This window comes from Euleptes europaea, chromosome 20 (assembly GCF_029931775.1).
Source record: "Euleptes europaea isolate rEulEur1 chromosome 20, rEulEur1.hap1, whole genome shotgun sequence".
NCBI classification, from domain to species: Eukaryota; Metazoa; Chordata; class Lepidosauria; order Squamata; family Sphaerodactylidae; genus Euleptes; species Euleptes europaea.
In genome coordinates, this window is record NC_079331.1 from 24,014,433 (window position 1) to 24,037,268 (window position 22,836).

The 22,836-nt window shown below is 50.4% G+C and overlaps 1 protein-coding gene across 1 annotated transcript in view; it reads left to right on the forward strand.

Annotated features, from left to right (window-relative positions):
- KIF23 (kinesin family member 23) overlaps positions 1 to 21,187 on the forward strand; it is a 66,503-nt gene extending 45,316 nt beyond the window's left edge. The window contains exons 24-25 of the mRNA XM_056865760.1: positions 11,880 to 11,996; positions 20,988 to 21,187. Coding sequence (XP_056721738.1) covers positions 11,880 to 11,996; positions 20,988 to 21,187 — 317 coding nt within the window. The remainder of the gene's footprint in view (positions 1 to 11,879; positions 11,997 to 20,987) is intronic.
- Positions 21,188 to 22,836: the final 1,649 nt, after the last annotated feature.

Consider the following 22,836-nt stretch of genomic DNA (forward strand, 5'->3'; position numbering starts at 1 on the left):
TATAGCTTAGAAGTCATATAAAGACCTAACTTTTAGTTGACCCTAGTTCCAATTAGGACTCTGACCTAAAGGGTCATAGGAAATTGCATTGCTTAGAGCTAGTCACCCACAGCACATTAAGTGCTCCAAATCATGTTCAGAGGATCAAGGCCATTTAGGGGGAGCTTGTTTTGGTACATTGACTGATGGACAGGACAATCAGTTATCAGACCCGAACACTGAAAGAATTATTATGGAACAAGATATGTCTAAACAATTCAGCCTCATGATTTGTGAAAACTCATATCCTGAAGAATTTGGAAGGAGGGGGCCCTCTTGAGACCATCTCCTCACGGTCCAGCCTATAAAAAGGCGGTCCAAATGTCCAGTCCTTTGTCCTTCCACGCAGAGATCACAGACCTATTGAATGGTTGCCATCGCTGTCTCTCTCTCTGGAAGTGACCCAGGGGCCTCTGTAACTGTTTGTCTGTCAGTATGTATACGTTTGTTAAGTGCTGTCATATATATTCAGTTAAATATTGCTTTCTCCTTTGCTTCATATTCTTTTTGCAAGTTCAATAAAACGGTCTGGTTTACTGTTCATATGGTTTGGATGCTGTTTAAGAGTGACTGTGTAAGAGTGCTTCTCTGTATGCAAGGTCTTTTCTATCCAGATCTCTCTGGGTTGCTTTGGTAAGTGAAGCAGGCAGAGAAAACCATGCACAACGAACTACAAGGGGGGGACAAAAAAAATTTCTGTCATCAGAGAGCAACGCATGGCTGCAAGGAGGCTTCCGATGGAGAGGGACCCCTGCCCTCGAACCAGCCCACTGACACCATTCTGGGATGGGAATCTGGGTGCCTAAAGGCCCTCTTGTGTGCTTCTCTGCAGCATGAGTGTGCCTCCGTTGGCCAGGGTGGGGGGGTTGAGGTTCTAGCCCCCTCCTTCCTCTGCAGGTCCCGGGAGAGAGAAGCGAGAATGGGCATGGGGAGAAGAAACCCAAACTGACACGTATGCACAGGAGCAGCTTTCAATTTGGGATTGAGGCAAATTTTTAATTGGGGGTTAAATTGCATCCTGAAAACACGGGGGAAACGGGAGGGGAGAGCGGGGCGATTTCTGAAGGTCGGAAAATACATGCATAATTAAAATGAAGCCCCAGAATAGTTGGGGGGGGGGTGACACCAACAGAAACAACCCATGCGTAAATGACCTTTGTCTGTTGCGCTGTCAAGGCTTGGATTTTCTTCCTGAGCCAGATTGCTTGAGCAGCAGGCCCTGTTGTCTTAGGGTACGGCCATTTCAAAAGGAACAGAGAATTGCAGGCGCAAAGCTGTTGAACTCCAAACAAAGGAGAAAATGGAGTGCAAACAGCAGCCCCTCCCAAGCCCAGCTTTTGAAGCCCGTGGCTCTGGGACGAGGGCTGGCCCTTGGGCGGGGGGCTCTGGAGCGCAGCAGCATCACCTGTTGCCTCAGGAGCCACTGGTGCCAGTAGCTTGCATTTGGGAGGTGGCAGGCAGGAAGGAGTGCTGAGTGGTTACCTCTTCCCTGTGCAGTGCATGGAATTATGAGAAGTAACCTTTGGTGTTGGTTCTTTGGGGACCATTTCAACTGGCCCATATTTGATGGACAGAATTTCTTGCTCAGCTGTCTTTCTCTGGCAGAGCTCCTCTAGCCTTGATCCAGAAACTTGCATTTTAGGAAATAAGAGGTTGGTCCCCCTGGAGAAACGCCCCTCCTCAATTCCCTGCCCCACCCTGGCCTCAGCCTGCTCAGCAGGGACCTGGAGATCTCCTGGAATTACAACTGGTCTCCAGACATCAGAGATTGGTTCTTTTATTTATTATTATTTTATTTATTATTTGTCAAGCTGCCTTCCTTACGGAGCTCAAGGCAGCTTGCAATAATTAATAAAATAGATTACATTAAAAACTTGAAACCACAATTTGCATTCACGGTTTAAAATTGCTTTGACCAAATGTAGTCCTAAATAAATCCCTGGGACAAAATGTCAGCTTTGGAGAATGGCATGAGACGCTGCTGAGTTCCCCGTACCCCCTCCCAGGCTCCACCACCAAATCTCCAGGAATTGCCCAACCCGCTGCTGGCAACCATACGTCCCCAGATGGGTTACTTCAAGCTTTGGCTTAGGAGCGTTCAGAGAGCCCAGCCTGTTTCAGGGAGGGGGAAACGCAGGGGGCCACCTTCCCCAAAAGCTGCAGTTAATTTTTATTGCCTCAGGGCTTTGGGGCTTTGGAGGAAGATAAATTCCAAAGAGCCCTCCACGGCCAGCTCACCTCTGGATGGATAACATTTGCATTCTCCGGGTGTTTGCATGTATCTGATCCCTCTCAAAGTCCACTCCCTGTTCAAACTCTTTCTTTTCTTTTCTTTTTGCCACCTTCTTAAGGATCAGTGGCTACATCAAAGGTTAGGCGAAGGTTGGCCACATTCTTCCTGAGCTGTTTGCACAGCCCTTCCGTTTACTCTGCTCACACAAGCCGGTACTTCGTGCAATCCCTCTGTTTGCCCAGCATTAGACCTGTTTGCCGAAACACCTCGGAGAATCCAATAGAGGCACTGCCTGTCTAAACACTGTGTCCCATCTGTCAATCAATAACACCAATCAGTTTCCTGATACAAACAGCAAACTCTGCCAAAGCCAATATTTGCCCAAACTTTTACTGACTCTTGGCGTTTTTTTTTTTTTTTTAAAAAGGCATTTGAACAGACATTTTGTGCCGAGAATGCTCTTTGCTTAATGGTTAACTCTGAGTAAACAGAATGTATAATTCTAGCTGATGGAAGGAACAGAAAACAAACAGCATCTTCATTGCACCACCTTTGAAAAGAAAATTGGGGGGGGGGATTTGCATAAACAGAGCCCGCTCTTATGTGTTAACATAGATCATTGTTATTTTTTTTAAAGGCAAAATCTCCTTGCCATGAAGACAGCACCCCCCCCATCCCTGCTTGACCTTGGGGTTTGAGGTTGTGTTTGTACAGATGCAGGTGACCTTGGAGGGCTCTGATGTCACCTGCCAATGAAGGGAAGAGCCTGACACTAAAAGACACCCACGCAGGTAGGCACACACCCATCTTGCTTCCCCGTGGAGTCATCAGGCGGGAGAGTATCGTGATTATTTATTTAATTAGCTCTGCGTCTCAAGGCGGACATAAAGGGGGCTTGTTGGACTAGGATCTCAGAGGCCCAGGCTCAAATCCCCATGCTGTTATGAAGCTTGCTGAATGACTTTGGGTCTGCCTCTCTCTCAGCCTAACCTACCTTACAAGGAGCCTGAGGAGGGCGTAGTTTAGGGAGGGGAGGGACTTCAATGGGGTATAATGCAATAGCGTCTACCTTTCAAAGCAGCCGTTTTCTCCAGGTGAACTGATCTCTGTCACCTGGAGATCAGCTGTAATAGTGGGATATCTCCAGTCACCACCTGGAGGTTGGCCATCATAGGAATTAAGGAGGAGAGGCACCTATACCACTGTGAGCTCCTCAGAGGAAGGATGGGGTTAAAATGAGGGAAATGATTCCCCACTCCTCCACATGAAGCCAGCTAGGTGACCTTGGGCTAGTCACAGCTCTCTCAGCTCCACCTACCTCACAGGGTATCTGTTATGGGGAGGAGAAAGGAAAGTGATTGTAAGCTGGTTTGATTCTTGGTAGAGAAAGTCAGCATATAAAAACCAACTCTTCTTCTTGAGTGCTTTGGAGCGCCCCTTCCAAAACCTGGCTTGCATTGAAGCAACTCGATCTCCTCCTGGCTTGTGGTACTGTGCAGGTGGATCTTTATGTCATCATCTTGGGGGTGGGGTGGGGGTGGCACTTTGTTTAGAGGCAGCTTGTAGTAGCTCAGTTTATGTTTAATTCATCCCATGCTGTAAAGAAGAAAGAGGGGGAGGAATCCCCCCAAGTAACTGGAATTTGCCCAGGGACATTTTTTTGCATCATGTTTTGGTAACCAGATCGCTCTCTTTTGAGAGAAATGTCAGAATCGTGAAAACTTTCCTTCACAGGGAAGAGGAGTTTTCATTCAAGGAATGTATCAAACAATCACAAGGAAAAGAGAGTGTAATTAGGTCTGATACATACACACACACAAAGAGAGAAGGACTCTTTTGCACCTTTTCTCTGTGGCAGTGGGCATAATCCATCGGCACGTTCTCTTTGACGAGATGTATATGTTGCTCTTGGGTAGCCCATTTAATGTCTTAATGGAGCAGATGGGGCTCTGAACCCCTTTCTCCTCTACACCATTTAGCGAATATTAATAATTAGTATATCTTGAGTCAAGCATTCAAAGTGGTTCACAATGATCTCAATAACCCTTACGCCGGCCCTATAAAGTAGGTCGGTACAGTCAGCATCGCTGAGGCCGAGAGAAGTGAGAGGCTTGGACTGCCACAGGGAAGGGCGGCCGTGGAAACGTGGCTTGGCCTGGCCAAGGCAGGTACCAGAGAAGGGAGGAGCTGAGCCCAGCAGCCGAAGCCTCCTCCTGGTTCCTGGGTGGGGGCGGGGTCTGGGCCTCCAGCTCCCTCATTTATTTATGTATTTTATTGCATTTTAATTGCAATTTGCTGCATTTTATTCTTTTCATTCAATTCATTTGTACCCTACCTTTATCCCAAATGAAGATCCAAAGCGTCTTACAACACTCTCCTCTCCTCCATTTTATCCTCACAACAACCCTGTGAGGTAGGTTAGGCTGAAGGAGTGTGACTGGCCCAAGGTTACCCAATGAGCTTCCATGGCACGAGTAGGGATTTGAACCGGAGTCTCCCAGATACTAGTCTGACACTCTTAACCACTGCACCACAATGGCTCTCCATACTACACTGGCTCTGCAGTCACCTGGCCAAGCATGTGCATCCCCCCCTCCAGTACATTTTAGGATAAGGACAACCTCTTGAGGGGGCCGAAGCACTCCGCTCCCACAACAGGGTTCTGATCTGGATGGGTCCCTGCGGCACTTGGGAAAGAGGTTCCTGGCAGCTGCCGCCTGGATGCAGGAAAAGCGAATTGGGCAAGGGAATCCCCAGCCTGCCTTGCGCCCAAACACGTTGCATAGTTTGGACCTTACTCATGGTGGACTCTGCTGTTCAGTAGCCATCCGTGCAAAGAATGCCGCCTGGTGCAGGAAATAATCCTGACTGTTTCTGCCCTGCTGGTCTTGAAAGGGGAGTTGATCAGGTCTTGCAGGAAAATGACTCACTCTGCAGCGAGAACTTGTAGGTGGGAGAGGAATGAGAGGGGCCGATCCGCCTCGCCAGAGGCTCAAGGACGAGAGAACTGTTCCTTCTACCTCTGGGAGCCCTGCCCAGGCTGGCTCTGCTCTTTCTCCTGACACACCTGGCCAGGCTGGCAAGGCTCTCCTGAAGCTGGTGCATCATTTATCTCCCCCCCCACACACACACACCGCAAGAATTGGACAGGGCTGGTCCTAAGGAGAGTCACACCCTTGGCTTCAATGGGGGCTGACTCTGTCTAGGATTGTCCTGTGAGTCTCCAACAGTTCTCTGCAGCCAAGCATTGGGCAGAGCTTCAAACAGGAGCTGCCAGACGTCCAGTGATGGCACACCGGGGGTAACTGGGGCAGTCCTCTGCTCTTGATTTCTCTGTGGACCGTTTGCTGAGTTTGCAATTCAGATGTTCGAACAGAGGATGGCACTAGAGGAAAGCAGATGGCTTTGGGTCCTTGTTTTGCCCCCTTTTCCCAGAGCAGGCGTTCTTGGTTCAAAGGCTCTCTTCCGTAGAGCAGATTTCTGCATGGCCCAGTTACAAGTCTGCGTGTGTGTGGACCTGCGACCTCAGAAAGAAGGGTGTTACTGGAGTCAAAAGACATATTGACTTAGAGAGGGCAGGCTTAATTTCCTCCCCATCCTCTGCCACCTGATACTGCCAAACAATTTATTAGCATCCCCAGCTGTTCCAATTTTTCCAAATTCTGACAGTCAAAACTAGGCAAAGGCAAGAAGCTGTTTGTACTGGAGGCTCTGAAAAGCCTGATCTGAGCTTATTACAGGCCCACCCTGCTGGTATTTGCTGAGAAGTAAGTCCTGCTGGATCCAGGCTTTGTCCCTGATAGCAGTTTATTTGTGGCTTAAAATATTTCTATCCCACCTTTCCATTTCTCCCAAAGGAAGCTTGCAAGCAGAGCAGATGCAGGAAAGACCCACAGGGTTGCAGGGCCCTGAAAGTGCAGCCGCCCCATAGAATGGAAAAGGACGTCCCGTGGACACCTCCCAGAGAATAGGGTGCCGGGTGGCCGGCCTGATTGTTTTGAGAAAAATACCCCATGGTTGGAGGAGGCCAGGAGCCCTGGAAGAGAGAAGAAACAAATCATGATTTTTTACTTTTACTTTTTATTTATTAGTTTGTTTCTTTATTTGGGGATTCGATGAGAAAGTGGCTGGTGTGCGACTGATGTAAAACACACACAAGTGGAAAATGTGGAAGGCTGGCTAGCGTGCCGGGAACAAAGCACAACCCACCTCATACTTCTTATTAGGACCAACCAAAATGACACAAAACAGTGTGCGAGTTTTTGAACTCACCAGAACTCTTCATCAGGCTGCACGTTACAGAATAAAGGGGGGGGGGGAGGCAGAGAAGACGTCTCAGGCCGTCATTTTAAGGCCAGCCCTTGCCAGCATTCCTGTGCTTGACGCTGTTGAGCGAGCAAGAGAGGCTGTTGGCATCCGGGGGCACCCTGGCTTCTGTGAGCGAAAAACCCAAATGGTGTCTCTCTGCTGAATTTACAAAGGCCAGCAATGGTTCTTGAAATTATGGGCAGTATAAAAAGCTACAGATTAATTAGAGAATTAAGCGGGTCGGCCCCGCTTAGCACTTGGATGGGAGGCCACCAAAGAAGCCCAGGATCCCTATGCGGAAGAAGGCAATGACAAACCGCCTTTGTTGTCTCTTGCCTTGAAATCTCTATGGGTTCACCATAAATCAGCTGCGACTTGATGGCACGTTAGGCACACATCAAGTGGGGTGCCCCCCAGGGCGCTCTCTGCCTTCAGCTAGGGCCCCTCCGACATTTTTATCAGTAATGATTGGGCAGAGGAATTTATAGATGATAAAAAAGGGATGGCTCATACTTGAGAAGAATGAAATGAAATTCAAATTGGCCGTAGACTCAGCATTGCTAACAGATGGCCATCTAGCCTCTGCTTAAAAACCTCCAGGGAAGGAGAGCTGAATACCTCTCGAGGAAGCCTGTTCCACTGAGGAACCGCTCTAACTGTTAGAAACCTGTTGGTTCTGGTCCGACCTTCCGGAACAACTTGGCACCCTCCTCTATATGACAGCCCTTCAAGTACTTGAAGATGGTTATCATGTTCAGGCTAAACATACCCAGCTCCTTCAACCGTTCCTCATGGGACTTGGTCTCCAGACCCCTCACCATCCAGGCCCCTCACCATTCTCTGGCACGTTCCAGCTTGTCTACATCCTTCTTAAATTGTGGTGCCCAAAACTGAACACAGTACTCTAGCTGAGGTCAAACCAGAGCAGAGTAAAGCGATATCATCCCTTTGCGTGATCTGGACACTATACGTCTGTTGATACAGCTCAAGATCGCATTTGCCTTTTTAGCTACTGCATCACACTGCTGACTCATGTTCAGTTTTTGGTCTACTAAGATCCCAAGATCCTTTTCACACACACTCCTGCTGAGACGTCTCCCCCATCCTATAATGGGGGAGGCCTGAGCAGAGCAAAGCGATACCGTCACTTTGCATGATATGGGAGGCTGCAGTGGGACCGGAGCCTCCGGCCCATTCTCCCAGTCCTGATCTGAGGGAGGTGGGCGAGGGCAGAGCAGCAGCTCTCTGTGGTTCTCTCAGCAACCCCAGAGACTGAGGCAAGGGGTGTGCGTGTGTGTAAGAGAGAGGAGCAGGGGTAGGACATGTGGCCTTGGCAGCGTGCTTAAAGGCAGCTTGCCCGCAGCCCCACAAAACCTGACACCAGCCTTGCCTAGACGCAAAGCCCTCTTGCCAACCAATCAACAACGTCCCCTGCCTTTGCCGGCTCCATTGCTGACTGTTTACGTTGCACGGGCGCAGGAGAACCTTGGCTTGTTTGAATTAGCGGGCAGAGTCAGCGCCGACGTTAAGCTCAACAGCTGCACTTGACCCCCGCCCGCCCCACTCTTTCCTGCCCAAGTTCCATTGTGGCCTTGGCCTGCATCTGGCTGATGGATGGTTCTTCCTGTTGGGCTCAGTGCGATCGCAGCGCTGTTCTAATGCTAGTCAAACATCATCGTGAACAGCCCAGCTCTGCGGTAGTCGTGTCAGGCAGGAGAGTCAATATTAGCCGAGCAAACAAGGCAGACAAGGGGTTGCTATTTGCGTAGCTACGCGTGTTGGTGTGTTCTGCCGCCTCCAAATGGGGCACTTGGAAATGTTTTAAAAAGGAAAACACAAGGCGATGGCAGAGTTTCTCCACCCACAAAACTGGGCATTTTTGTAGGGTACGTTTTTAAGCTCCAGATCAGTCGCCACCCTTTTATAGATATTGTTTTGTACCTGCGGCCTGGACAATTTGGCACAAAGGTGGGGTTTGAAAAGATCCTTTTCTTTCCACCGCTGGCATGCACCGCGCCACCATGCCTCATGAGCAGCTACCATGCGCCCACCCCCAGGGGCCCACATTAAACACTCCTCTTGCACCCCCAACTTCTCAGACAATTTTTATGTCAGTGCACTTGAACAAATATAAAAATGTTTTGCAAACAAAGAATCTACATGTGTTCTACCAGAAACCTGAATTCCGCTTCTCTTGAGCTCAGAGTAAGGGATGCTTGTCTACAGAGACAGGCTTAGGCCAGAAATGTGGCTCCCCGCGGCTTTATGGGTGTGTCCTTCTCACTAGGCAGGTGCCTTTTAAGGCGGCGGGGGGGGGGGAGGAGAACTTTGGGTTTTGTTGTTTTATTTTGGTTTAAACTGGAAATGTTTTTTTTTACTATTATTATAGGCCTCATTGAACAATGAGGGGCCGTGGTGCAGTGGTAGAGCCTCTGCTTGGCATGCAGAAGATCCCAAGTTCAATCCCTGGTGCCTCCAGTTTAAAAAGGCCAGGCAGCAGGTGATGGGGAAGGACCCCTGCCTGAGACCCTGGAGAGCTGCTGCCAGTCTGAGTACTGACCTGACACACCTGATTCAGTATAAGGCAGTTTCATGTGCTGATGAGGAAAGGTGGGGTATAAATGGTGAACACATGAAGCTGCCTTCTACTGAATGAGACCCTTGGTCCATCAAAGTCAGTATTGTGTGCTCAGACAGGCAGCGTCTCTCCAGGGTCTCAGGCAGAGGTCTTTCGCATCAGCTATTTGCCTAGTCCCTTTAACTGGAGATGCTGGGGATTGAACCTGGGACCTTCTCCATGCCAAGCAGATGCTCTACCACTGAGCCACGGCCCCTCCCCATGTGTACATGTGTAACTTATATGTTTTAATAAATCAATCAGTAGGACTCGCTATTGCTCAGCCTGTGTTCCTAAGCTGGTTTTCGACCTTTGTGCCCTAGGAGGTCGTGAGCAAGAGGGTTTGGTGTCTGCTCACGCTTTTCTCCCGGTACGTTTTGGCATCCCTGACTCCACTCGTGCGATTTCACGCCACTGCACTGCTCTTCTGTCCTGCTGTGGCTTTTGGATGGAGCTGTTGCGATTCACGCTGGTGCAAGGGACTGCATCTCCCTCTCCGGGGCCACTGATGAAGCTCATTTGCGGCGCCGTTAGTGCGGGAGGTGATCACCGTTTGGGATAATGAAGCTCGCGTGACAAATGTCAGCATGTTCACTTTATCTGGAGTGGGCGAGTGGAAAGCAGCGGTGGGGGAAAATAATTATTTTGCTTCTAGGTCAGTGGGATTGCTTCTCTGAAGGCATTTCTGAGATGCTTTCCCTTGGCACCGGAGGAAAGCAGAATGGGGAATGCAGGAGCTGGTGCATAAATACGAACATAATTTCTGAAAAATGGAATTAATGAGGCAGTGAGGCTGTTTTAATGAGTCTGAGGCCTGCCGTAAATGTCACTGCTCCAACATCTTCATTGTAAATTACTGTGTGAGTTTTTGGAAACCTTGTCAAGAGAAAGGAGGGGGTGCAAAGTTACACGCAGGTGCAGCCCTTCCACGTGGCGAAGAGTATGTTCAGTTTGGCCATGTGGTGCAGGCGAGCCTGCCCAGGGTGTCAGGCGGGCAACGGGCCTGCAGTTGTTGCCCGCCCTGCCGCTGGCTGGCTCATGTGATGCATCAGGAGCAAATGATCTGCCCCGCCCTGCTTAGCCCTCCCGCTTCATCCCACGTGGTTGGAGGCGGCTACGGTGACCTGGGCTGAGCAGCAAGGGCAGCCCTTCTCAGTGCGTCAACCAGCAAGGAAGTCTGCCATGGAAATTTTTCTGCAGAGGCCTGGGAGCAGCTCCTGGCTTGCTCTGGGTCAAGAGCCTTTGTTGCGGATGGGAGGGACTGTGGCTCAGTGGTAGAGCCTCTGCTTGGCATGCAGAAGGTCCCAGGTTCAATCTCCAGCACCTCCAGTTAAAGGGACCAGGCAGTAGGCATGACCTCTGCCTGAGCACCCGGAGAGCCGCTGCCAGTCTGAGTAGACAATACTGACCTAGCTCTCAAAGGCAGTCCCATAGAGAGCACATCACAGTAGTCCAGCCTGGAGCATGATCAGCAGAGTCTAAATAATTACAAGCTACATGTAACTGAAAGAAGGCGCCCCTAGCATCAGCGGTTGACCTGGTTATCCATTAAGGAGGCTGGATCGAGGAGGAGGAGGAGAAGAGGAAGGGTTTTTATACCCTGCTTTTCTCTACCTTTAAGGAGTCTCAAAGTGGCTTACAATCACCTTTCCCTTCCCCCCGCCCCCACAACAGGCACCTTGTGAGGTTGGTGGGGCAGAGAGAATTCGGAGAGGACTGTGACTAGCCCAAGGTCACCCAGCAGGCTTCATGTGGAGGAGTGGGGAAACCAATCCAGTTCACCAGATTAGTGTCCTCCGCTCTTGTGGAGGAGTGGGGAATCAAATCCAGATCAGAGTCCACTGCTCTGATCTGCGTCATCAACCACTCCAAAGCAACCGGTGATCTCGTCCAAAGGTCTCACGCAGAAATTAAAGGGCATTGGGGATAAAATGGCTGTGTGGCATACCCTTGGCATCAGACCCCCACTAGCGGGCTCTGCCTCTCCTGCCAAGAAAAGAAGAAGGAAGCCAGTGGAGGATTTTCCTTTCACAGACACTGATTGTAATTTTGATCCTGCAGGAACCAAGCTGTACCTCTTGTGGAATTTTAAAGGATTTGTCCTGGTGCAAACGAAAGCCCTGCAATCCTCTATTATCACAGCGTTGGGTTTCTTTCTGGCTGTGAAGTTTTTCAGGTGCTCCAACATTCAGCCTCTTCTCAGCATCTTGCCTTCTTCGTGCCCTGCTCCTCCCTGCGAGATCTTTCGTGTGTCCCGCTGTTCTGTGGCTATACAGGGACATGGCTCACACCAGGGTTTTCTGGGTTGAGGCTGCTGCTGAGTCAGAGGTGGGGTGATTTTTTCACCTGACTCATCATCATAAAAAGAAACGGTGATTGCGCAGTCTGGGTGGCAGGCAGCTGGCTCCGTGTGTACGCAGGTAGAGCTTTCTGTAATTCCATCTCTGGCAGTCGGAGGCTCCGTCATTATACGGGATAAAATCTTCCTTCTGGCAAATGTCACAGCCAACAGTCAGCAGCCGTCAAGGTGATGGGCTCCCTAGGAGGGATTGGAAGAAGCTCCTGCAAACACCTGCTGCTGCCCCCAAATGCTCCTTTCCCTGCATGAAGAAGGGTGGCAGCCCCCCCACAGCGCTGTTCCAGGGTCGGAGTGATTTTTGAGGCGGCCTCCTTTTCGTATAGGCCCTGTGGGCACCTTTGGAGTTCTGACGCAGTGGGGTGGGCACAGCCCCAACATGGATGCCACAGGAGGCGGAGCCAGCCCCAACATGCCTGCCACATCTTACCTTCAGTCGCACAGTACAGATCATGGTGCTGTGGTGTAGTGGTTAAGAGCAGTGGTTTGAGCAGTGGAGTCTGATCTGGAGAACTGGATTTGGTTCTCCACTCCTTTATCTAGATTTCAGTAAGGCTTTTGATAAGGTTCCCCATAATATTCTTGTTGACAAATTGGGAAAATGTGATCTAGATCCTATTACTATTAGATGGATCTGTAACTGGTTGACAGATCGCACCCAAAGAGTGCTTGTTAATGGTTCCTCATCCACTTGGAGAGGAGTGACTAGTGGAGTGCCTCAGGGATCTGTCCTGGGACCTGTGTTGTTCAACATGTTTATAAATTATTTGGATGAAGGAATAGAGGGGATGCTTATTAAATTTGCAGATGATACTAAATTGGAGGGGTGGCAAATACGGTAGAAGACAGAGCCAGGATACAGGATGAACTTGGCAGGCTGGAGAATGGGCTAAAACCAATAAAAGGCCTGGTCAGTACTTGGATGGGAGACCACCGAGGAAGTCCAGGGTCACTACGCAGAGGCATGCAATGGCAAACCACCTCTGAACATCTCTTGCCTTGAAAACCTTGCTGGCTGCGACTTGACGGCACTTTACACACACACACAAGAACTTCCAACACAAATTAACTATACTGAAGGTTAATTCACAAGGTTGTAACTGCTGTTTAGAACAAGACTGCTCCCATAGATGGGACAGGACTATTGCTGAAGATGCTGTTTTACAAGAAGCCGCAGCAAACATCTCTTGCTTGCAAACCAAGGTTGGGCCAAACTGCAGACCGATGTCTCTCTGGCGCTGCATTCTCTTAAGCCCATAAGAATGTGTCTGTTTGCGTTCTGACAAAGGAAGTGGGGGGAGGGATTGACAAAGGGCCCTTCCCCCTCAAGGAGAGACCATCCTTTGTGGCACTAAGCTTACACGCCAACAACTCTTATTTGGTCTGGTCTGGCGGAGGAAAAGTCAAACCACTGAGATTCCTGGATCTCAAGATGGCCACGCTGCTGCTCTCCTGCAGAGGGGAGCTCACAGCGTCCGAGAAGACTCTTTGTGCAGTTGCACGCTTGCCTCTTTGGCCTTGGATCTGTTCCGAGAGAGCTGTGGCCGGGTCACGGGGGCCAGCGTTTGCACTGGGGTCACGGGGCTTTGCACGCACGAACCTGCTGCCGGGCATTTCTTGCCAAAGGATGCGCTCCAGGAACAGCCGCAAGACGTCCAGTTCATCCTGGCAGCACAAACGCTTTATAAGCAGGGAGGAAACCCAGGAAAATGTCCTCCACTTAAGAATCCATTCAGTGCCACTTTCCCCTCCGGTGAGGGGCTGGGCTTGTCTCAGCTGAGCTGCTTTGGGTGGCTTGCTGTTGACCCAGTTTCTGAATATCAGGTATCCTCCCCTGGCCCGAAAGATCTGGCTTCATAATACTGCTTACTCCGCAGCTGCCAAGTTAGGGCTTGAATGGCAGCTCCGGGAGAGAAGGAACTTGGCACCCGAGAGCCATTCTGAGAGGCGTCTCTGGAGCGCACTTGGCTCGTCCGCCTGAGAAAGTGGAGAAGCCCAACTCTGCCAACGTACGATTCCCCCTTGAGCTATTTATACACGGGTGCCATGAGAGACCGGCATGTTTTGTAGTGGGAGAAAAAGCAGGCCACGCTGGCCGTGTGCCAGGGATGCAGGTCCAGTCCACACCCCTCTCTGGTGAGGTTGTCAAGGAGAGCCAACATCTGGCCCTTGGGACGAGCGTTCTTCTGAGGTCAGGCTGGAGGAGTTCTGCCTTTCCAGGGGGAAAGAGAGCCACAAGACCATAGACCGTAAACTGCGAAGCAGGTCCCCCAGAGAGAGCCATGTGCAGCCAGGGAGACCAGCCTGGCACTTGGCATGTGGGGTGGAGACATGCCTTTTTAGGCTGCCTTAGGAAGCAGCCGGTCTTGTCTCTTGGGCTTCCTGGGCATGTTTGGCAGAGCTTGCAGGAGGCCGGGGGCTGAGGCAGGTCCGGGCTTGCTCAGAAACAAGGCTGCTGCAAATTAGAGACGAGAGAGGCTGTGGAGAGGGAGGGAGTGGACAGCATTCGAGTCCCAACTAACCTCCACCATGTGGGGATGCCAGCTGGGAAAGGGACGTCTTCCCCTTGGGAGTGAATTGGACGACAGTTCTCAAAAAATCAAGAGGTTATGGTTTAATAGCGGCTCTTCCAGGATGCCACTGGAGCTTCAACCTTCGTTGTCCCCAACTCACAGTCCTGGTAGCAACTGTGGATTTTCAGCTCAGAGGATAGTTGACCCATGAGACCACGGGCTGGGTGCGCGTGGTGGGAACAGACAGTCCCAGGTCCTAGTTGCCACCTAGTGTTCCTTGTGGGGGAGGCACAGGCGGGCCATGGGAAAGCGATGGATCTTATGGGCAATTTGAACACTCTCTCATTAACTGGCAATAAATCGAACCAACTTAATAATTAGGTCGCTTTTCTTCCTTTGAACTCTCCTCTCAAGAGCCATTAGTTAATTCAACTGAGGAGATTTACAACCTGGTAGAAATACCAGGTTTGTCAGAAAATTGACTTCTGCTTGAAAGAGCATTTCTGTTCGGTTGGGACTCCTGCCCTGCCCCCAAGGGCCAGCACAGGAATTTGGGGGGGGGGGGCTCAGGCAAGACACCCCCTCTGGAAGAGATGAGTCACGTAAACCAACATTTCTGCCCTTTTGGTTCTGACCTTCTTGGGTGCAGCAATGCCACTTCTGGGGCCGTGGATCCCCCCCCCCCTTCATCCTCGCGCGCCATTCTCAGGGTCCCAGCAAATGCCTGATTTGTCTGGACATCGCTCTCAGTTCAGTGATACAAGCCACACAGTGTTCTTCATGGAGAGGGATCGCATTCAGTGACTTTTTTGTGTTGGCACCAAGGCCATTTAACAACTAAAACCAAAACCCTAGACCTAACCCTTGCCAGGCTACTCTAAGCTTCACATACTGCTGCCGCCTCGCATTAATCCAGGTGATTATTTTTCTTGCTTCAACGCCATCAATAATAAACCTCCGTCTCCCTCAGCAACTTTCTAGGAGCTCGGTTGTCTGTTAAGCTCTCTTGAAACCTTCCTTTTCCCTCCTGGCTGCCGCCTGTCAGGTCCCTGAGAAAAACGTGAATGAGACAAGCAACGCCAGTCCAGTCGACACAGAGAGCCTTTGGAGTCCCCGGCTGCCGAGAGGACTTTCCCATCGCCTCTGCTGCCAGACGGGTTCTTCTTCAACTGTGTGCCAATTACTTGTGAGTGAGTGGGATACATTAGGTTGCTGGTTCCCACCCCGGCCCTGGAGGTGTTTTTAATTTGTAGGTTTAGGTTCAAAAGTCTCCATGAGGAGCGCCGTGTTCCTATTTGTTTCTCTCGGGGCTGTTTGTCACGTCGGGTTTCGGTAACTGTTACGGCCGGGGGCTTGAATTGCCGCTCACAAGGTTATCTTTCAAAGCTAACTTGCATTTCTGTTTCTGTCGACAACGCGGAGCGGCTCCCTGACAGCCTGTCTTTCTGCTACGCGGCGTGGGTTTTTTGACTCCTCTAATTACCCTTTGAATTTAAGCTGATTATGCTGCCTTTGGAGGCGGCGTGTGTGTTTAATTTCTCCATCGCAGCAGCTCTGTGAGTAAACACCAGCCCGATTACGCACCTCGAAAGGCTTCGCCCTCTGGCTGGGTTCCCAAAGAGACGCTCAGACAAACAAGATGAGCTGCGCCAGAGGTCGCTGGCACACCTGCTCTCCTGCAAAGCGCCATCGAAGAAGACCCTTTTCTTGCATCACCCCAGCTTTGAAACCCAATAATGGTCTAGCCTGAGCACTGGCTGAGCCAGCATGTTCGCGGACTGCTCCAAAGAGAAAGGGGAAGGCAAGGCAAATGCTGGCACGCGTTCTGGAGGGTGGAGGGCCCAGGAATACGAGGAGGAGAAAGACGAGAGCTAAAGCGGCAGGAAGGGACCGAAATGGGTACCGGGCCGCAAAATGAGGAAGCAAAAAAACTCAGAGCCGTGTGGCGCATCCACTCCTTTTTATGAGATTGGTCTTGACGCAGTGAGGTTGGAAGTTGTCCTCTTGGGTCTGTTGAATCCCTGTACCGGAACAGGATGAGGCCAACTGAGGACTGGAGTCACCTGGGACAGGAAGGAGGCTAGTAGGCAGCCTAGCTCGGCCTCTGGGTCCTCAACAATTGGCAAGGGGGGCCTCCAGGGTCTTTGGTGGTCTGCACTGGTGCCCCCTCAGCCTTAGAATGCCCCTTCCGCACTGCCCTGCTCCTTCCCTGGCTGAACTGCAGGGCTGCGCAGGGCTTTGCTTTCTGCATCTTCCAGGTTGGCGTTGAGCTCTCAGGAGCAAGACAGATATTATAGTCCTCCCCCCATATGCATGGGGCCCTGACAGAAGGGCAGCATGCCACCTGATTGGCACCGATATAGGCCCTTTGCAAGCCACCCAGATGCGTGGTGGAGAGGGCAGCTTGATGGACTGCACCCAGACAGCAGCAGCAGAAAGACACTCTGATCTGCGAGGGAAGTGCTTTCCAAGAATGGGAATGCCTTGGTTGTGATCCGACTCCACTGCCCGTCTGATGGCCCCTTAATGTATTTCCAAAAATATGTCATTACCAAGAGAGAAAGTGCTTAAATTGTACAAGGCCTGCCTAGGACAGAGAAGGCACTGGATGTGTCCACATACATAAAACATCATGGGCCGTCATGACCTGCCTCTTGGGACGCTCATGTTCATTACTCTGAGGCTTGCACAAGAGAAGTTTCTGGTGGATTGGGCCCCATGGCTCAGATTTGTCTACTGTCTTGAAGGCACCTAAACTCTGCCACTTGCAGCCTGCTTTGCCTAATGGTAAGACCATCGCCATGTGGCATTCTGGCTGCTCCACCTCTGCCAGAGACCTTCTAGCAGAGGCAAAATGGCCAGACTTCCACATGCAAAATCTGCTCTGGATTTCATCCAAATTCCTGGTCTGTGTTGTGGAGTCCACTGTGGATTCCATAGTAGACATCCCATCCCGGAATGCTTGCCAGGTCCCGCATCGACACATGTCTTTCTCATGGCGGGCTAATGCCACTGCTGAAGCGCTTCCCCAAAACCACCGAGCGGAGTCCTCTGCACGTGGGGCCAGGATCGCTCTCAGTGAGCCCACATCGCCCTCAGGCTCTGCCACGGCAGAATTTCCATCACTGAAATCAAAGTGGACGACAGCGACATTCCTCGGTCCAAGACCCCAAGGTGGGCGAAGTGGGTGTCTGGGCCAGCGGCTTCCCCCAGACCCTCTTCGTTAAGCTTATGCTGGGTTTTCTCCTGACAGATTCTGAAACCGAGAGAAATGGAGGCTGCCAGAAAGAATCCATCTCCAAAGCGGCGCTGGGGGAATGATACTAATACTTTGGGAAATTGAAAAGCTGCCCATGAAATTACATCCCATTTATCATCGCCAGCCTTCTTATGGAGAAAAATGGTTATTGCTTTTTAAACACTTGTGATTGCGGAGAAATGTGATCTAATCTCTCCTCTTTAATATGCATCTTATGAAAATGTCCACAAGAGTGAGAACATGGGAACAGGCCCCCCCAATGCAAATACTTCTTTTATTCATTTTATTCCAAGGGTATCTTGGGGTGATCCAGTGTTATAACTAAATCTGAGCTCTGTTCTTCCCAGATTGAATTTTGCTGCTCTTTTCCTTCACATTCGTATTAAGAACAGCAAAAGAGCCCTGCTGGACCAGACTCAAGGCCCATCCGGTCCAGCATTCTGCCACACAGTGGCCAACCAGCAGCCTCTAGGAAGCTCATGAGCAGGATTCCTGCAGCCTCCTCCTGCCCTGCTCCCCAGCGACTGATCTAAGAAGGCACACTGCCTCTGGTACTGGAGGGAGCAGACATCCATCATGATTAGTAGCCATCGATAGCCCTGTCCTCCATGAATTTGCCCATTTAAAGTCTTCCAAGTTGGCAGCCATCACCACATCCTGTGGCAGGGAGTTCCAGTGTGGTGTAGTAGTTAAGATGGTGGTTTGGAGCAGTGGACTCTGATCTGGAGAACGGTTTGATTTCCTACTTCTCCACATGAGCGGCGGAGGCTAATCTAGTGAACTGGATTTGTTTCCCCGCTCCTACGCATGAAGCCAGCTGGGTGACCTTGGGCGAGTCACACTCTCTCAGCCCCACCTACCTCACAGGGTGTCTGTTGTGGGGAGGGGAAGGGAAGGTGATTGTAAGCCGGTTTGATTCTCCCTTAAGTGGTAGAGAAAGTCGGCATATAAAACCTAACTCTTCTTCTTCTACAATTTAACTATGCACTATGAGATCTAGTTACTTCCTTGTTCAGTCCTGAATCTCCCCCTCCACGCGCACACACTGGTTATCCACAAGGAACACTCACACATCTGGGGTTAAGGTGAAGGATGAGATTTCTGGGTTTGCTATTTGGCAAGTTTTCGATTTCACTTGCTCCCCTGTTGAGGCTGGAGCCCATTTAGGATGCTTCTGGCAGGCAAGGGATTGCAGACATCTAATTTAACAAAAACACAGGATTAGTACAGCCAAATCTGCTGCAACAATTTACTCTTCACCAAATGCTCTCTGGAATAAATGCCTCATGTGTCTTTCTAAATGGGGCGAGCGAAGGCACCTCCCGTGCCCGCTCTGCTAGGCTGTGCCGGAGGAAAAAGCTGTAGCTGAACGGCTGGATGTGTGGCTGGCCTCCTTTAAAGAGAAGGCCATCTGCAGAGCGTAGCTGGCACAGGGTTGCCCACAGGGTGATGCTGGGCGATCGTCTTCCTGACATCCCATCAAGATCCCTCCAAGCTGCAGAGCATCACACTTCCTTGTGGATTCCCAGCCTGTGCTAAGGACATGCCTCACAGCTGTGGAACTCTGTCCCCATGGAAAAAAGCCAAGTCCTAAGGATTGTCCCATTCTTTTCAATAAGGCTTGTGCAGGGTAAATTCTCCATAGATTATATTGTCGAAGGCTTTCACGGTCAGAGTTCATTGGTTCTTGTAGGTTATCTGGGCTGTGTGTGACCGTGGTCTTGGTATTTTCTTTCCTGACGTTTCGCCAGCAGCTGTGGCAGGCATCTTCAGAGGAGTAACACTGAAGGACAGTGTCTCTCAGTGTCAAGTGTGTAGGAAGAGTAATATATAGTCAGAAGGGGGTTGGGTTTGAGCTGAATCATTGTCCTGCAAAAAGTATCCAAGGTAATGTGCTAACCATTGTCCTGTAAGTATCAAGAGAATGTGCTAATGAGGATGTGGTATGCTAATACCATAGATTACACTCCATTCAATTTGCGTGAGAATTGCAATTTTGGAGTTTCCACCTCAAATGCAGAATTTCCTGGGCCAGCTTTAGCTGCTGTTCTCTTGTATGCCAAAAGTTACTTGTTTACTTTATTTATAGTCTGCCTTTCTTACTGAGAGTTAAGATGGATCACACAGCATAATTCATTTTTAAAAGACCTGGCTTATTGCCCACTGTTGATTAGCATGTAGGGATGCCGGCACTGCCTTGGCAAATGCTGGGAGATTTTTGAGGGCAGTGCCTGGGGAGGATGTGACATCACTTCCAGTTGACACTCTAGGAATTGCCCAATATTTATGGTAGAGACATGGGGAAATTCCTAGACTGGCACTGTGGAGGCCATTTTCTGGCCATTTTTTTTTCTCCTGCTGCTCTCTTTTTTGAGGGTGGGAGGTTGGGGCCAAGGATGGGGGTTTACCTGCCACAGGTGGGCAAATTGCAAGCCCAATGAACAAGGATGCCCTCCATTCCCACAAGCAAAATGCTGGAGGGTCAACCATTCATCGGAAGCCTTGCATCTGAAAGAAAATGTCTAATTTTTTTAACCTATTAATGATTAGCCACAATTTGGCAAAAAGAAAACCCATCCCTGAAGGTGTCAGAAACATGCATTCTTTTCAAAATGACAAGAATCAAAAAGCCCCTTGATTGGATGGATAGCTAAGGTGAGGGGTTGGTCTAACCACCCCACCTGTCCCACTGTGCCTGACCAATCGTGGGCCAAATGCTGGCTTTGCAGGCCTGAAGAAACAACTAAATCTGGTGCGTGGGTGCACACGCACCCCCCCCCATTTTCTCTGACACATCCAGCAATGTGACAATGAATATATATTGACCTTATTACCGTAGCTGGCTGCTTTTGCCAGAAGCAACCAGGCATCCTCTGCGCAAATTAAAGCTGTCAGCCTGTAATTTATGGTTCATTGCAGAAGAGGAGCTGGGCTCTAAGGGGAGCCCGCTCGCTGGGGAGAAGGCAGGTAGGCGGGTGAACTGGCGGAGAAAAGATCGCGCTAATGATGTGAGGTTTGAGCTCGAGTCTCGTTGGGGGGTCTGCTTTGCACGTTTTGAAAAAGGTGTTCCTCGCCTGCAGTGAGATCCCTCCCCCCTTCTCATTTCCTGGGCATTATCTCTCACCCAAAGTGAAATTACTACTTGTACCTGGAAAAGATGAAGTTGGTGTGCTAATATACGGCTAGACAGCGTTTGTCTGAAGACACAAGGGCGGGGGAGACTTTGTGCCATGGAAACCTGTTGTATGGTATCACTTTACTAACTGCTTGTTGGCTCAAGGGGCGTGTTCGTGTGTGTGTGTGTGTGTGTGTGTGTGAGTGAGTGTGAGTGAGTGTGACTACCCCCTGAGGAATATTCAGAAACACAGCAGAGAGCCAGGATGTCTCTCTCTCACACACAAGGTGCCTCCTGGCCAGGACCCACCAGGATCAAGCAAGACCAGAGCCTTCCCTTGTAGGAAAAGGGGAGAAGCAGGATTGCTCCCACCAGGGTCTTATGCACTTGTTAAATCAAAGGGGAGAGGGCTTTGAATGCAGAGGTTAATGCACAGTCTATAAAATGAAAATCGAAACCGTTCAGAAAGCCAACCCCTTCAAGATCTGAGGAAGGGTGTTTTGTCTGTCAGAAATTCATACCCCCAAAAATCTTGTTGGTCCCTCAGGTGCTACCGGAGATGTGGGTCTGCCTGCCGAGGCCTCCTCAGATGAGGAAGAGACGGAGGAAGCTGGCCCCCGCCCTTGGAGGCCTCAGGAAGACCCACTTGACAAGGCGGAGACTCTGTCCAGTGCAGAGGAGGCTCTCAGGCCGAAGTCAGCTCGCCACACCCTCTGGCTTGTGGCCCGGGATCCAAAGCTGAAGTAGAAGCACTGCAGCTGTTAGCCTCACCTCTGTGGTTGCCGGATGGAGGCACAGGAGCAGCGCTGTAGCACGCAGTTGGCAGCCCAGCACTGACCAACCTCTGCCTGTCAGCTGGAGTCCCCACAGGATCAGGGATGAGAGCCACAGAGGCTGCTTGACCATTGGAGAGTTGCCCGTGTCCTGGATGACTCCGCAGGGTTTCCCTGATAAAAGTAACCAGGAAAGGGTGAGCCAGCGTGGAAGCAACGTGTCCACAACCCTCTTGTGCCTGCTGTTGTTCTAGACCTCAGTGTGTTTGACCTTCTGCACCATGACCTGGCTTCTACTCTTCAGATTTTCCTTCTGCTTTGATGTTGGGACTTCTGAATATCTGAGTTTTGACCCCGGACTGTGTTTTGGATGACACTTGTTGCCTCTTGCCCCAGATGCCTGCCTGAAGCCAGACAACTGGACTCAAATGTCACTGTCCTGCAAGATGGTGTCTGTTTGCAGGTCTTAAATGCTGCTCTAGCTCACCAAACCTTCTGTATTAGTCTCTTGAAGGAGCCAGAGGACGGCTGTCTTGGTTGCAGCGCACTAACATGGTTACCCTAGGGTTGCCAAATGCCCAATTATGGCAGGCAATTGCATGCCAATTAATGGGGCTGCCCACTGCCCCTCAGTTGGCTGGTAGGCAGAAGCAGGCCAGCTGAAGGGGGGCAATCTGTGCATGTGGCGCAATGACATAACCTCTGGTTTACCCTGGAAGAGCTGGCATCACGATGGGTACGTTCTAGCATTCTCCCCCTAAAATTCCATGGTGTCCATAGAGTTTTTGGAGGAATGTGCTATAGCGTCCTGCACGGTGCTGGCACTTCCAGGCGTACATGGAACACCCCTCACCCCTGCCCCCACGAAGCTCCCGCCAGTGGCGAGGGGGGACCTGGCAACCCTTGGCTACTCCACAGAAGGTTCAGGTTGCCACGTGGCTCTCTGGCTTGGAATGTTTGATTCTGTGGCTCAGTTTAGGGTTTATCCTAAGCTTTGTTAAGGAAGACAGAGGGCTAAATTTGCACACGTTGGTTTGCAAACCAAAAACATGGTTTGAAGTGGGTTTGTGATCTCAAAAGATCAAACTCTGGAAAACCTGTTGATTTTAAAGGTGCTACCAAACTCAAATCGCAATCAAGTTAGCAGCTTCATAATCAAAGGAAATAGTACCTTGAGGCCAAGTCAAGAAGAGCAGAAGTAGCATTCCAATCCCTCCCCTATTCCTTTAGCTCACAGTGGTCATTTATGCAGGGAAAATTTGTGTTTGCTGCACAGTTTTCTGCTCCGAATTCTCAACATCATATGCATGAAGGTTCCCCCCACCGCCCGCAATTTCAGGAGTACCTTGTGATTAATTAGGCATCCCCAGGGAATCACGGAGCTTCTGAGTCCCTCCACCTGAGAATGCAGCCTTGCTGCACTTAACTTGGAGGGGGCAGGTAAGCTCTTAAAGGGACTGCCTGTGCTTTTGCTGGGTATTCCTCCCCACCTTTCTTCAACAGCTCCCTGCCAGGAGCTGCCTTTCAACCTTTGCAGCCTCTCTCCAGCGTCTTCCTGCATATTTCATGACGGTTTAACTCCTTCTTTTGTGCTTTGCTTTGAGGGAAGGGGTTGGATGGGAG